General features: G+C 38.5%; 1 protein-coding gene across 1 annotated transcript in view; it reads left to right on the top strand.

Moving 5' to 3' along the window:
• LOC108674774 overlaps positions 1-14,844 on the top strand; it is a 47,860-nt gene that overhangs the window by 26,233 nt on the left and 6,783 nt on the right. The window contains exons 3-4 of the mRNA XM_018162745.2: positions 11,926-12,131; positions 12,915-14,329. Coding sequence (XP_018018234.1) covers positions 11,926-12,131; positions 12,915-14,329 — 1,621 coding nt within the window. The remainder of the gene's footprint in view (positions 1-11,925; positions 12,132-12,914; positions 14,330-14,844) is intronic.

Raw genomic sequence — 14,844 nt, forward strand, 5'->3', positions numbered from 1 at the left:
CAAACAAAACAAAACATTTTGATGAGATCATACGAGGTAGAAGTAAAAAATATTCAAATTTCTTATAAATATTTGTTACAATTTACTGTGAGTGTGGACCAGTTGTTGAAAATAACCTTCAAACATTAACCTCGGCAGCCTAAGGCATCTCGGCAGCGTTACACGCAAATTGTATGGCAAGCAGGCATTTTTTCCATGCAGAGTTGACGCTGTCACTAGCGGTGACGCGTTGGACAGCTTGAGGCGCGTCTAACACCTACCGACACATTGTGATTCCAGCACCCAGTGACTGGCGTTATGACTGGCGTTATTCCATTACCCAGTGTATCATAGCACCCGATCATTGTACGCTGACTGGCGTTATGACTGGCGTTATTCCATTACCCAGTGTATCATAGCACCCATCATAGTACGCTGACTGGTGTTATGACTGGTGTTATTCCAGCACCCAGTGACTGGTGTTGTGACTTGTTTTATTCCAGCACCTAGTGACTGGTATTATAAGTGGAGAGCAATGACCTGCTTGGGAAGAACAAGGAGAGCTGCGAGCTAAAATCAGGAGCTCGGTATTACGATTTGTTTAGTTAACGGAAATAGATTGTCAGTTTATTGTGGTAAGCAAAAAAATCGAACCAAACAGACCAATGAGTATTTGTTTTACACTGAAGATACATTCATTTATGAAATACTTCCTATGAATTGTATTATATGTCATTAGAAGAGGTGTTCTGAAATGCTCAATGAATCAGGCATATAAAAATGTAGCTATTGTTCAATCTAGCAATGGTCGCTTGGTAAGATCACGTCTCATTCGTGGACGACTTATGTAATGAAAACGGGTTCATCAATTATTTTTTTCGGACACTGAAATAGGGTATAACTAGCATTTCATAAACTTTTCATGTACTGCATCCAATTTCTAGGTACGAATATCAGCAGAAACAGAAATGCCTTTAAATTTTAATTCCAACTCCCACAGAGAGCTTTTAGGCTCGAATCTATCTGAGATAAAGATCAATCGCCGGTGCCGACCTTCAATAATTCCAGCTCTTGCGCGGCTACAAAAACCGAACGAGCAGTCGAGTGTCCTCGGCATCGCTGCTCAATATTCCGGAGAATTGACGTGACAAATTATTGCAACGCAGCCCATGCCTGCTTGTGACTCCGAATTAATATTCGGAACGTGACCAAATGCAAAAAATTTTAATATTCAGAAAGTGACCAAAATGAAAAAAAATATTAATATTCAGAACGTGACAAAATTAAAAAAATATTAATATTCAGAACGTTACCAAATGAAAAAAGTATTAATATTCAGAACATGACCAAATTAAAGAAATGTTAATATTCAGAACGTGACCAAATAAAATGATAAAGAAATACTTCAGGTACCAGTACAGTACAGGGCTCATTTTGCTACATTTATTCTTAATTGCGAATTCTAAAATGACACTCATATCATCGGAAATGTTGTATGAAGTTTAAGGAAAATGCAAAATCGTTTTTGTTTTCCTGGCATCAAAAATGTTGAGGTATTGCAACTAGACGATTCAAGCGATGTTACCGCAATATCTAAAATTCATCAGTGAAAAAATGTGTACACGTTTTATTGTTGAACAGATGCCCATGTGTGCAGTATTTATTTAAGCAAACTGAACATAGGCTACAAACTCAGTCTCGGCAAAACAAGGCCAAATTATTAAAAGAGGACAAAAAAAGCATAGAATTTTTTGCTCGGCTGAAGCGGGGCTTTATACCTTAAAGGATTCGGACGTTCTTTCTTCTAATTATTAATGGAAAATGAAAAATAATTGGTGCCTTTGGCTTTTAAATGAATATTTTAATGCAACAATATGCAAAGATGGCAAACTTGTTCCAAAATGGTCGGAAAGCTCAACCAGGTTATGTTGGGAGTGTTCCAAGAAAGTTATGGCAATAAATTTTATGTCTCAAATTTATCATTATTTGATAGTTTGAAAATACTACTTAAATAGTAGGTAAAATAAATCAAGTCAAGCGAACTAGTGATCAGTGTGGGGTACAATTATCTTATTGATAAGAAACTCAGTTGAAAATTATTAATGGAACCTTAGCATATAACTTAATAATAATCATGCAAAATCATACATTTTATTTCCAACCATCCCAAATGATTTTGATAAATTTCAAGCATCAGCAGCGTTTCTTCAATTCCCTGAGTAGATCGCCAGTAAATTTAAAAAATTATGCGCCAAAAACCTAGTCACTCTGCGCAATGCCGCAAATCCCAAACTTGGACTTAGTCGTATAAGGAGCGATGTCTGCGCGAAATGTGATCTGCTTAAGACTCCACTCAACCGAAAGCGTCCACAAATGTAATCAAAAGCGGTACGCGGAGTTGCAGGCTTTCGATCTCAGGGATCGTCATCCATCTTCAACCACAAGGAATGAAATAGTCCTGCAAATTGACTGAAATTTTACGAGTATAAAAGGATCAGATAGAATGAGAACTATATGAGAATTAAAACCTGTTTTTTTTATGTGTTGAGTTATTAATGAAAGCAAAGGATGTTTTTTTCTATCTTCCGCTTTAAGGTGCTTAATGAATAATCCTTAGACTTCTGCGTACGTTAAGAGTTTTATTGGCACGTGTAATATTGAAACTGTCAGAGCAGTTGCAGAGTTCAAGGGCTGTTCCAGATTTTGAATCTACAGTGGCTCGCAAAAGTATTGGATATATTATAATTTTATCTCAAGTTAAAGTGCGAAATTTTTATAATATTTTTTCAGTATATTGCTAATGGTGCTGTTAAATAGAAAGGACATTGAAAAGTATGCATTGTTTAGATTTTATTCAACAAATAGAACAATTAACCCACGCAAAAGTATTGGGTACATGTTCAAAAATAAACAAAAGTAATTTTTTTGAAGTACTCAAAATTCGCTTTTCACTTCAGACGTTCTACTAACCTCATAACGTTATCTAATTTGCCAATCAGAGCAGTTTGCTATTGTTTACGAGATTTTGTGTTCCGGTTAAGATATCATGCAGCTTTTAATCTAATCTAATTTGAAATTGCTAAAACTCGAGAGTTAGCGACAGATTTGCGTCAAGAAACGGAAGGGGTATCGAATAATATCCAAGGAGCCTGATCTATTATTGAGTACAGTTGGAAATATCATCAGGAAGCAATCATCGTGATGATATCATCCGAGCATGATGTTGCCAACCTTCCAAGACCTGATCGTCCAAGGAAACTAACGGACGGTAATGCGAGGTGGATTAACAGAAAGGTACAGAAGAACCCGTTTGTTGCTCGTGGTGATTCCACCACGAGGAATCTTTCATCACGAAAGATTCCTCTGTTGAAGTACCGAAACGTGAAAACCACAAGATTTGGGAAATCGGACAAAATCCTGGTCGGACGAAACAAAAATCGAACTTTCAAAAGGAATTTGATCGAACCTTGACATAGGACCAGTACGATTTAGAGCTCTGCTGATTGTGTCGTTTTCTACATCAATTCAAGATTCCTCCAGGTCGCTTTTAATTTCACCGCGAGCAACAAACGGGTTCTTCTGTACCTTTCTGTTAATCCACCTCGCATTACCGTCCGTTAGTTTCCTTGGACAACCAGGTCTTGGAAGGTTAGCAACAGCATGCTCGGATGATATCATCAGGATGATTGCTTCCTGATGATATTTCCAACTGTACTCAATGATAGATCAAGCTCTTTTGGATATTATTCGACGATATTTTGGATATTATTCCGTATTCTGTTTCTTGTGACAATCTATGATCTTTTAACGCAAATCTGTCGCCAACTCTCGAGTTTTAGCCATTTAAAATTAGATTTTAAAGACGAAGCTGAATAATATCTTAACCGGAACACAAAATCTCTTAACCGGAACAATAGCAAACTGCTCTAATTGGCAAATTAGACAACGTTATGAGGTTAGTAGAACGTCCGAAGTGAAAAGCGAATTTTGAGTACTTCAAAAAAAGTTATTTCTGTTTTTTTAGCATCTACCAAATACTTTTGAGAGGGTTAATTTTTCTATTTGTTGAATAGAATCTAAACTATGCATACTTTTCAATATCCATTCTATATAATGTTTCTAGCACCATTAGCAATAAACTGACCAATTATTATAAAAAATCTCGCACTTTAACTTGAGATATGAAGAAAATTGCAATGTATCCAATACTTTTGTGAGCCACTGTATTTCAGAGTTTAAAAGCTGTTTCAGGGTTCAAGAGCTGTTTCAGAGTTCAAGAGTTGTTTCAGAATTCAAGAGTTGTTTCAGAGTTCAAGGGCTGTTTCAGATTTCAATAGCTTTTTTCAGAGTGCAATAGCTATTAGGGAGAAAGATCTGTTTAGCAGAAACATCTCATTGGAAGCAATCCATCATCGCTGATATTATAAGAGAACAGACGATCATAAAGAACTATTATGATGCCACTGATTAGATGGAACTAATTTTAAACGTGCGACTAAATATTTTCCTGGCAATTCGTTCACTGGATCTCAAGATAAGCACAGTTCCGTATCATAAACACGGTATCTCATCACCGACGGTAGTTTAATTCTGTTATCTTATGCATCACTTCTTCCTCACAGCGTCGCGTTTTATATTGCTATGTTACCTGGTTATGAACGCATGATGCGTCATTAGGTTTGTAAAACCACATACAATAAAATATTTCTGATCTGTACCCGTAACAATTCATTTCATCGTTTGTAAGGGAAAGACATTTAGTGCACCGTATCCCGCAGTTCGTTCATTCAAAATTAAATCTAGCAATCACAAAGTATCGAATGAGTTATTCTACATTTAGAAGGTTTGGATCGTTCACCGGTTTTAAAATTCAAATTTTGTGACTGCGGTGTCATGAAGCCATTATACGGTCTCTACATATGCAGTGCCTCAAACCTGCTCGATCTTTGGCAAGTGCATTGTTATTAGTTCTCCTGTTGACTCATTTAGGATCAATACTGCCAATCAATGAGCTTCAATCATGGATGTTCCTTAGAAGTCCCAAGATCTGCAAGTGACCAAACTGAGACTCCAGCAAAACTCGTTAAGGTTTGTATTCACGTCTCCTCAGTTTCGTTGATTGGAAATTAGATCCACTGCTTGGAGTGGGCTAAGCGTCCAATAAAGCAGCTGCAATTAACCAATAGCCAAACCCCCGCAGCATGATCTGGCTAGCAAAACGTCGTAAATTGGATCCACCGTTTGGACTTAGCTAAGTGTCCATTACATCTATTATATGAACTGAGAACGGGCAGACGCACTTAAGCAGGCCCAAATTTTTAGAAACGTTGTGTTTGGTCCAAAATTTGTTGAGGACATTGTGCTTGGTCCAAAAATTTGTTGTGTTTGGTCCAACATTACGTGCGCGTAGTGACACTTCTTTTTGCACTCGGCAGGTTATTCAAGCCGCTCGTGTTGTTAACAGGGATTAACCTTGTTGACTAACCTGCAAAATATTTCGCCTAACGCCGGCTTGTCAAGACGAATTAGAAAAAAATCTACTGCAAACCTAGTAGCCCATTGTTCACAAGAATTGAGAATGAGCTCCAGTTAGTCATCGACCGATGTACCACCTGCATCTCTTTGAAACTTCATTGACTCTCAAAAAATGTCTATTAAGACATAAGTGAGAGAACCATTTGGAATTTGTCTCGATTATTCCCCGCTATATTGTAACACAATCCATCCACTGAAATAACGCCTATTTAGCCTAAGCGCACTAGCTGTTCGAAAAACCAGTTGTAAAACCTGAACAGCTGACCTTACAGTGACTGGAATCGAACTGAAAATTAAACTCGAAGACCTCATTTTCGTAGGACTGCAGTCAGAAGAATGCTAGGGTCACCCGGAATGCTAGATCCACTAAGACGGGTCCCCAGTTCAGAGCACCCAAGCTCCTAGGACTTAAATGACATGCCAGCAGCTGCAAACGCAAGTAGGGATCTCTACCATTGAGCTACTAAACAAATTGCCGTTTGTAGAAAATATATGGAATACACACACATAATTTTTTCCGATTTGTATAATCCATTGCTAACGACGCTACCCAAATTTATATCATAAAGTCTTAACGGTTTAAGCCTGAAATTACTTGTAAAACTAGCCAAAATTTTTTTTCTGACACTCGTAATAATAAACCAATATTATCGTATATTTTTGGGCGTTTATTGTTGAATACTAACTAGCCAGAAACACAAGCAAGGAGCTGTACTTACTAAATAATGAGGAAAGTTGCTGCTCAATTATCTTGAGAAAGTCACGCGGCAAAGCAAGCACTCGGAGCGTGTTGACGTGCTACCCTTTGAGCCTTGACGAGCCAGGCACTGATAAACTTATGTCAACTTCAGTACTGAACAAACTACCTATTCCGAGAAGGGGGCCAAAACTTTGTAGTTCATATCGTAACCTTGAGGGCGGGATAAAGTGAGTTGTTTCAATTCGGGATAAAAGGTAAGAAAATTCTGGAACTGCTTGGGTTCAACTTTAGTAATTAACACAACCTTTTTTTACTTGATACTGAATCTTCACATATTCGAGTTATTTTATAGTTTTCAATTTTTGAAGACGGCAAATTTTGATAGAAAACACTTAAGCTGGTAGAAGTCTACAGGAACTGATTGAGGATGTGGTTTTGACCAGATTTTGGACGTAATTGTCTATGCAGAGCTCTATCAGCTTATAGGTCAAAATATGGAGTCCAACCGAACGATACATTTGCAAGAATTTGAGAATTTTAATTCAACCAATATTTACACAAGTAGCCGAGGCAAATAAAATATTTTATACTAGAGGAAACTTCGGGCAAGAATCACTGGCATAGGTCACAACAAACGGGTCTTGAAACCCTAGTCTACAAGAAAATTTTTTACTTTGATTGAAACTCGTCTACAAATGTTCATACACTAATGCAATTCGATAATTATAAACAAAATTACAATTCAATAAGAAATAATGCAATGGATACATTCCAATACTGTTTGAAAATAATTTCCTCGTTGATCGAGTCCCGAAAACAATCCTGAAAAAATACGTCGAGTCCCAAAGAATCTAACACGAAAAGGACACTCTGTTAATTTTGGAGCCTCCTCCTTGGAATTCTCGACTGGCATTTTATTGGCCTTTAAACTGCTGACGCACCGCGGCAGTAAAATTTTGCTTGTTTTACCTTAGATGTGATGCACAGTCGGGCAGAGACATGAACTACATCACTGCAGCAATACTTCACGGACTTGGTATCACAAAAACTTGAGTGGCTCATGAAAATATCCTAGCATATTTTTCCCCAAGAAAGCATGTTAGAATAAACGTATTCGTTTTGCCTTCCATGCCTTCGATGAATTTCTTGTCGCATTGTCGCAAACTGTATGAAATTAATGGTTAATGAAAGTACGTGAAATGAATGGTTAATTTTATATTCCAAGAATTTCAAAACGAGGAACATGTCACTAGAATCACGACTATCTTCTTTGAAAAGTTTGTGAGTCTAGCTCCATCATCAGTTTGATTGTGCTTGTTCTACCTAGTCATTCATTGATCATTTTTAGCTCATTTTCTCATATATGAAAAAAGGCGCTATTGTGCTCACCATGTCCGTCTGTCCGTCTGTCTGTCCGTCTGTCCGTTTGTCTGTCCGTCCGTCCGTGACTTCGTTTTCGTCGACGAGAAAATGCGCTCTCTGTCACTCACTGCAGTGAGTACTGAGTTATATTTATTGTTATAATATCTACTACTCGTCTATCCATCTTTATTTGTAATATATTCTTCGAGCATCAATTTCTTTGGTCTCAAAATCTTAGTTATTTTACAATTCAAGCAACTAAGTGATTTAATACCTTGCTATTCCTGTCTCCATGTACATTTACCACATTTATTATTAAATTAAATTTAATATTAAATGAAATATTAAACAATTAAACGATCAGCACTTGAAAATCAGGGCTCCTGTAAGCAAATAAGATATCATGCGAAACAAAAACTATAAAAGTTGAGCTACGTTATCAAGCTAACCATCAAGTTTAACCAACAGGCATAATCAAGAAGTACAACAAGCATAACGTGGCTGGTTAATTGCCGTCAACATATCTTATGCTGGCAAACTAAGAACTGAACTAAGACGAGTCATGAAGAGTGATCGAATGATCATTTCAAACAGCATGGGATAATTTCCATTGGGCGAGCTTCAGCTGGCCAGAGGCTGCCGAAATATTGGCCAAAAAATTATATAAAATACCGTCCAAGGCTACCGAAATTTGAGGCTCAAATGCAGTCAGGGATGAAAGCCTTCAGTAGCTCGCAGGGTCTCGGAAAGGCGGCTAAATGCTACAAGGCTCCTGACCTGCGCGCGTCCTCATTGTTTGTTGTCGATGAAAGGGATCATGCACGATTATCTTAAATAAGAGTATCGTGTTGTAAGATGTTATCGAACAAAGCTGGCAGATCTGCCGAGGGATGCGGAAGGCTGGAGCGTCGATTTAATTATAAGAAACACCTCATGTTCGGAAATTCTTTCCCTGCGGTTTAGTCGACCTCATGTTTGAAAATTAGGTCGACTAAATTTCATAGTGATTGCCTGTTAATGTAAAATATAATTTTATTCATGCTTATATTAATCAAAACCCATTCTTCTCAATCGCGCCCATTTTATTTTACTATTATTTCTTCGTAGTACCAGCTTCTTGAACGAATCATAATCGCATCCGCAAAATTACGGTCCCTGCGTCCGTTGGGGACGCAGAGTACCTTAATTGGGGCATTAGTACTACCTTGGGGCCATATTCCATACTCTCCTAATGACTTGTCCATACAGTCGTAGCAACAACTGCATTTGTGTTGGTACGTGTGTCTCGTACAAAAGCATGCAAACACACTCTGTGGTTGAGTGTCTCGTGACTCAGTCTCGTGTTCAATTAACCGAGTGTTATGCTTATTATGTCGACGCGGCTGCCACGCGCGCGATCCTCGCCCACCACGCAAATGATGTCAAAACAATGTTTAATTAACGTCGATTCATCACGTCATCATCGTCATTCATCATTTAATTAACGTCGTTTAATTAACGTCGATTCGTTCACTTACCATTGCATCAACGTCAAATATCTGGTGTGTATCTGAAGCACGCATGTCTCTCCCTTTCTGAACGCTAATGAGAGCAGATAACTCTTAACCGAGTTAAACCTCATCAGCATTAGAAGATTATTGACAAAAATTAATACCTTTGCTTAATACAAAATCAATATTATCAACATCGTTGAGTTTGGCTCATCGTGCACCTGATTAAGGTAGTTATGCCTCAGATATTATTTGCAAAACGAGAATTTCTTCCATATACTGCACGGCTATGGCTACGCTTATTGAATTTAAAACTGAAGAGGCGGCAGAAGACGAAATTTAGTTTAGCTTACGCCATCTCACACTTGGGTCATTCCAATGAAAAACGACCTTTACTCCTGACAGTTGTTCTGGCAGTAAAGGTTTACCAGGCGTGAGTTCCGTAAGAAATCGATTGCCTGCTGTGTTTAGAGTCAGTCACAATTCGCACGTTCCTAGCATTGCAATTTGGTGTGGCAATAATCCAATATAATTGTAATAATAATATAATTATTTGCTGGCTCATTTGACAGAAAATCTCAAATTATCATTGATATCCTATCCATTAAGCGGAATGTTAATTTTCATTCAAATAAGATTGCAGCAAAACCACCCAAGAGTAGGATTGTGAAAATTTGGTAATTTTTCAAATAAATTAATTACTGGCCGTTCAAATATTTTCTTTCATCAACTCATTTTTTCTGATCACTCAGTCACAAAATATTCAAGCATCATAAAACACAAATCAACAAATGGTTTGAACAAGAAGCAATTTCCTCGAGATGAAATTAGTTCTAATACTAAAATCGAACAGAAATGATGACTGTGACAACATTTGATTTCCTGAAAATTCTTACGAAATAAATTTCCGGTTGTTTAATTTCTTCGAGCTACCTTGGGGCCTTGTTCCGAAATTTTATTTAAAATCTAATTAATATAAATTCACTATATATTGTGTTTTTTAACAAACTACTAATATTAATATTCAACATGAGGTACTCGTTGAAGGCTTACGACGCACTTGGGTGATTTCGCACATGAACAAAAAAATGAAGCAATAAAATATTTAGAAGAAAATGCTTCTCTCTGAAGCCCCAAGCAATTTTCAAGATGAACGCGAGGAACTTTCAAAAAGTATAGAATGAGCCTCTGAATTTTTCCCAGTGGAAATGTCTGCTTTTGTTTTCACATCAGTAATGTTAAAAAGACGAAGAAGTTGCATATTGGGACTGAGAAGTTGTAGCGAAGACGAAAAGTGTTTTTCCACAAGGCCGCCATAATGCCACCGTTATATTCATGACTGGATTCTTGCTATGATAATTTCAAAGCAAATTTCAAACATTCTCTGGGGAAGCTTTAAAATTTTGCAATAGCAATGCAATTGCAATATACAATAGCAGTACATGCAAAACAAGTAGCAGTTACAGACGAAGCGAATGTAACCGGAAACGGAAAGAGGGGAACGTAGCATTCCGGGGGAATTCATAAACGTCGTAGAGAATTAATTCTAGATAAACCCTGAGGAAATTTCGAAGTTAAAAGCTCTCATCAATTAGATGCAGCATTAATGCACGTAAAATTAGTAAAATTTAATTCCCAAAGCTCATCATCCGTAGTCAGTTCGGTCTTGTAAAACATTGAATAAAACACGCGCTCTACAGGAGTGGCTGTTGAGAATGAGAGGTGAATTAGGCTCGAGTTGCTTTCATAAGATCAAACACTGAGAACATCCAATGAAAGTATCCTCTAGGCCGCCCCCGAAGAGCAAACTTACAAGGTAACCGTCAGGTAAAGCGTTTTTATGGGATAGCTCAAAGAAAGCGGAGTGCGCGCCCGTTTGCTCACATCCAATTGAATTTTCGCTCCACTCAGACGATTCAAAATTGAGCCTTCCGAAATATTTGTTATGAATAATGGCGGGTAGGAGAGCTTTGCAATAAAATATCTGCGCTCCAAGAGCTTTATACTGATTTGGTGAACTGGCTGTGGGTTTAATGCCTAACATTTTGCTCGACTTCGATCATATAACGAAAAGATTTATACAATGTATTTAATCTATCTAACACGATCATTTATCGAAAATTCCATAATTTAATTGATAATATTATTTTTAATGTATGCCATGGTGTTCATAGAGGCATTCGTTTTTATCGCTTAAGTTTCATATAGTGAAAACGTTCATTCCACTCATTTGTTGATAAACATCAATATTGCCTTCAAAGCGCTAAAAGGGCTGTTAATGAAATCCATTGACGCGGAGCTTCACTCAGATCTGTGCGCAATAAAAATAATGGTTTTAGTGATTGCCTATTACGACAATGCAACATTTTAACCTTTAAATTTCCTTCAGAGTTTTGCTACATTGCAGGGGTCAGAACCATTTACGTTGCTGATTATGAAATGAGTAAATTTTAGTAGCCTTATCTTATTCTGAGCTACCGAACAATAATTCTGGCAAGGCTCCCAGCTCAGTACCAGATAAAAATGATCAGTTGTGCTTCAGTGTTTTCATCATTCGTTGTATAGTGTGATAAATTATGACATGAAAGTTTGGACTTCTAACCCTGAGCTATTGGAGAGATCTTATCGTTAACATTTACGGCGTTGAAACTTAACTATGTTTTGGAAATTCTCCCTTACATTTACTTTTCCTTTTACAATCAAATTTGACTAAAACTCATTACGAAGAAAAAAAATATATTCTCCAGAGTAAATTCTGCGCAAACAGGCAGCAGCTATTCCGCAACATTTTAAACTCTTTTTATTGATAGTTTTAATAGGGTTGTCTATAACTCATTCTTGTATTTATTATTGCTACAGAGCTGTGCGCGGTGGTTGCCTCAGCACTATTGGCGCTGGCGCAGAAGGCGCACCAGACGCACCCAAAACTGGGCTTGAAGTCCCCGCTTGAGCCGCTGCACGGCGCGGCGCCCCTCAAGTACGTCCATGAGGGCGACGTTCTCAAGCTCCGTCTCCTCCTCGACAACATCACGCTCACCGGCTTCAGCTCCATGACCGTGCAAGAGGTGACCTTTGATTTGTGCTCGGGAGTCTTTTATATTAATACCAGTTTACTGTTTTAATCATTTGCAATCACGATTATTTTAATAAATTTAATTTGTCATTGATTGTCTGCACTCTGCATGATAGTTGCTGAGTTAACATAAGAGGTAAAGAGCAAATGTAATGGAATAAATTTACGTGAAAGCAATTTTTGTTTCGGCAGCTCTATAAGTTATGAGAATAAAGTGCAGTGTTTCAAGTTGAGCCATTTTCTGCTGTAGGCTAATCCATTTCAGCCATCGCGCGGCTACTTTACTGAAAGTATCAGAAGAAAATTTTATAAAACTCAAAGGTCGTTCAAAACTTGTCCATCTTGACATAAAATATTGAAGGTCAAACTTTGACGGTCCATGAAACTGAGGTCAATTGAGGGCAAATCCAAAAATCTGATTATGTGAGAGGTCGTACAAACCAAGACGGTTGGGATCAAACTCTGTTTTTGCTCAACTTAACTAAATATTAATTGGAACGATAACTGTTACAGTAGGAACTCTTTTTTTGCGGTATATGCGCATTTGAAATTTAAATATTTTATTTTTCCGTATGAAGCATCGGCGACTGGTGGTGAATAGAACACTGGTTGATGTCATCGGAGCCCCTAACGTGTCATTCTTTCACCCTGAGCTCTTCCCTCGAATGCTCGATATATTATATGGGTTCTGTGACGAACCAGTACTTTGGAGTTAAATTCAAGAGAATTTAAATTTCATTGAAGAAGATCATTGGATTTTGCATTCACTTTTCAGGTGAAATTCGTCTTCGATCCTCTGGAAGAACGTTTCCAGGAGACCCATTCAGGTTCTTTCGAGAACTCCACAAAGACTGAAACACAATATGGGCAGGATTCAAGTCGCCACTCCAAGCAATCTGATCTTCCTGGCTCAGGAACTTTTTCTCATTTCGAATTGAGAAGAAATCCCAAAGGAGGGGACAAGAACAACCTCAAACAAGTGACTGTGTCCGACTACGATGAAGAATACGATCCCTTCTTCTATCAGTACGGAGACCACTACGATGAAGACATCGGAGAAAATAATAAGGAATCACAAGAATTGGACCAGACTCGTGCTGTGGATAATGAAAAGAGCGTAATATATGAAAACCCGAGCGATGAAAGTAAATATCTAAAAGAAAATATGTACCCCAGTAAGCCTATGAAACAAAGAAAAAAAGAATCATACTACGTGGATGAATTTGACTATGATTATCATTACGACGTTCCTCATCCGTCACAATCTTCAGGTAAAGTTCGCCACAGGCGAGCGCACCAAGGAACGGGGTACAAATCTGAGCAGCTATCCCGTGAGAGTATTCAAGGCATCACACAAGTATTTTTCAGCTCAAATAAAACCCACTCGAGTTTAGACGAAGCCGAGAGCGTCGAGGGTTTGAGTGACGCAATAGAATGCGGCGCTGACAAGCACTCTTGCGGTGATACGAGTCCCTCCAGTCCAGTTACTGTCCAATTGAAGCTCGGCCATGAATCGTCGAGAAAAACACTCGAGTCGACGAGCAGCTCAAATACTCGCGGACCGAAGAACCATCAATCTGAACTCAACAAGTCGTCCGAGGGGAGCACGGAATCCCGTAGTTCTTTTAACAGCAAAGAATCTGTAGATGCAATTGAATCCTTGCATCTCTTAGCTCGTACAAACAATTATGAGAACAACTTTGATCCATCAGGCATAGTCAGCATCAGGATGTACCCTAAACCTATCTTGAAAAACTCATCATATTCCACGACTGAATATCAAGATAAATCTCCAAAAGCACAGGAAACACGTCAATTCCAGTCAACAAATGAAAACCAATCAGAGTTTTCTGATTCAAAAATAAAAAAGGAACAGAAAATTCCGTCGAAGAATGAAAATCTCAGCGCTCTACCATACTCAAATGCAAGGAAAACACGGAAAGTCCGTTCCGCGTTGGCAGGAAGTGTCCATGCCACACCGACGGCATTCAGATCGCTGGAAGGGGTGATACGCGTAGCTTTCACGGGTCTGCACATGACGTCGGCATATTTGGTGCGGGGCAGCGCCGGAGACGTGTTCAGCTTCAGGGAGAAGGGCAAGTTTGAGCTGTCAACTCCAGCCGTGTACCTCGTGTCACGACTCAGGCTCGTGCTGCCCGCCGCGCACGGCCGGCACGCCAGGAGAAACAGGTGGGTTTAAAGGGGGGATTTGGGAAGAGGATATCACTAGCTTAAAACAATAAATAACAACTATTTTCAGACAATTTGTTAGAGATCGTCCGTTATTTAATTAAATGGCCGGCACGTCTGGAGAAACCCCGAAATCATAAAGTATTAACATATATTGGTTGGTTACCTCTCTTTTTGATTGCATTGAAAAAATATCGGTAGTCTCCACGCGCTCTGGAAATATTGAAAATATGAGACCAAGCGCTCTGCATTGCTGTTAGGTAAACGCGCGTTGCCTAAAAAACAGGCTTGTGTTGTGTTGTAGCGACATTGGCTGCATTTCCAACACTTCTGGCCAGAGGGTCCACTCACCCTCACATATCTGTAACTGAGGCTTTGAATATTGGAAAGTTTACGTGTTTTCAGTCCCAGATATCGGAAACAGAAAAATAAATAAATTTTGAGTTTATTTTCAATCGAGTTTAGAATTGCAGTTGAACGAAATGCCTAGAAAACTTAACTATTTTTCAGGTGTT

Source organism: Hyalella azteca, unplaced genomic scaffold, assembly GCF_000764305.2.
Source record: "Hyalella azteca isolate HAZT.00-mixed unplaced genomic scaffold, Hazt_2.0.2 contig11506, whole genome shotgun sequence".
Lineage (NCBI taxonomy): Eukaryota > Metazoa > Arthropoda > Malacostraca > Amphipoda > Hyalellidae > Hyalella > Hyalella azteca.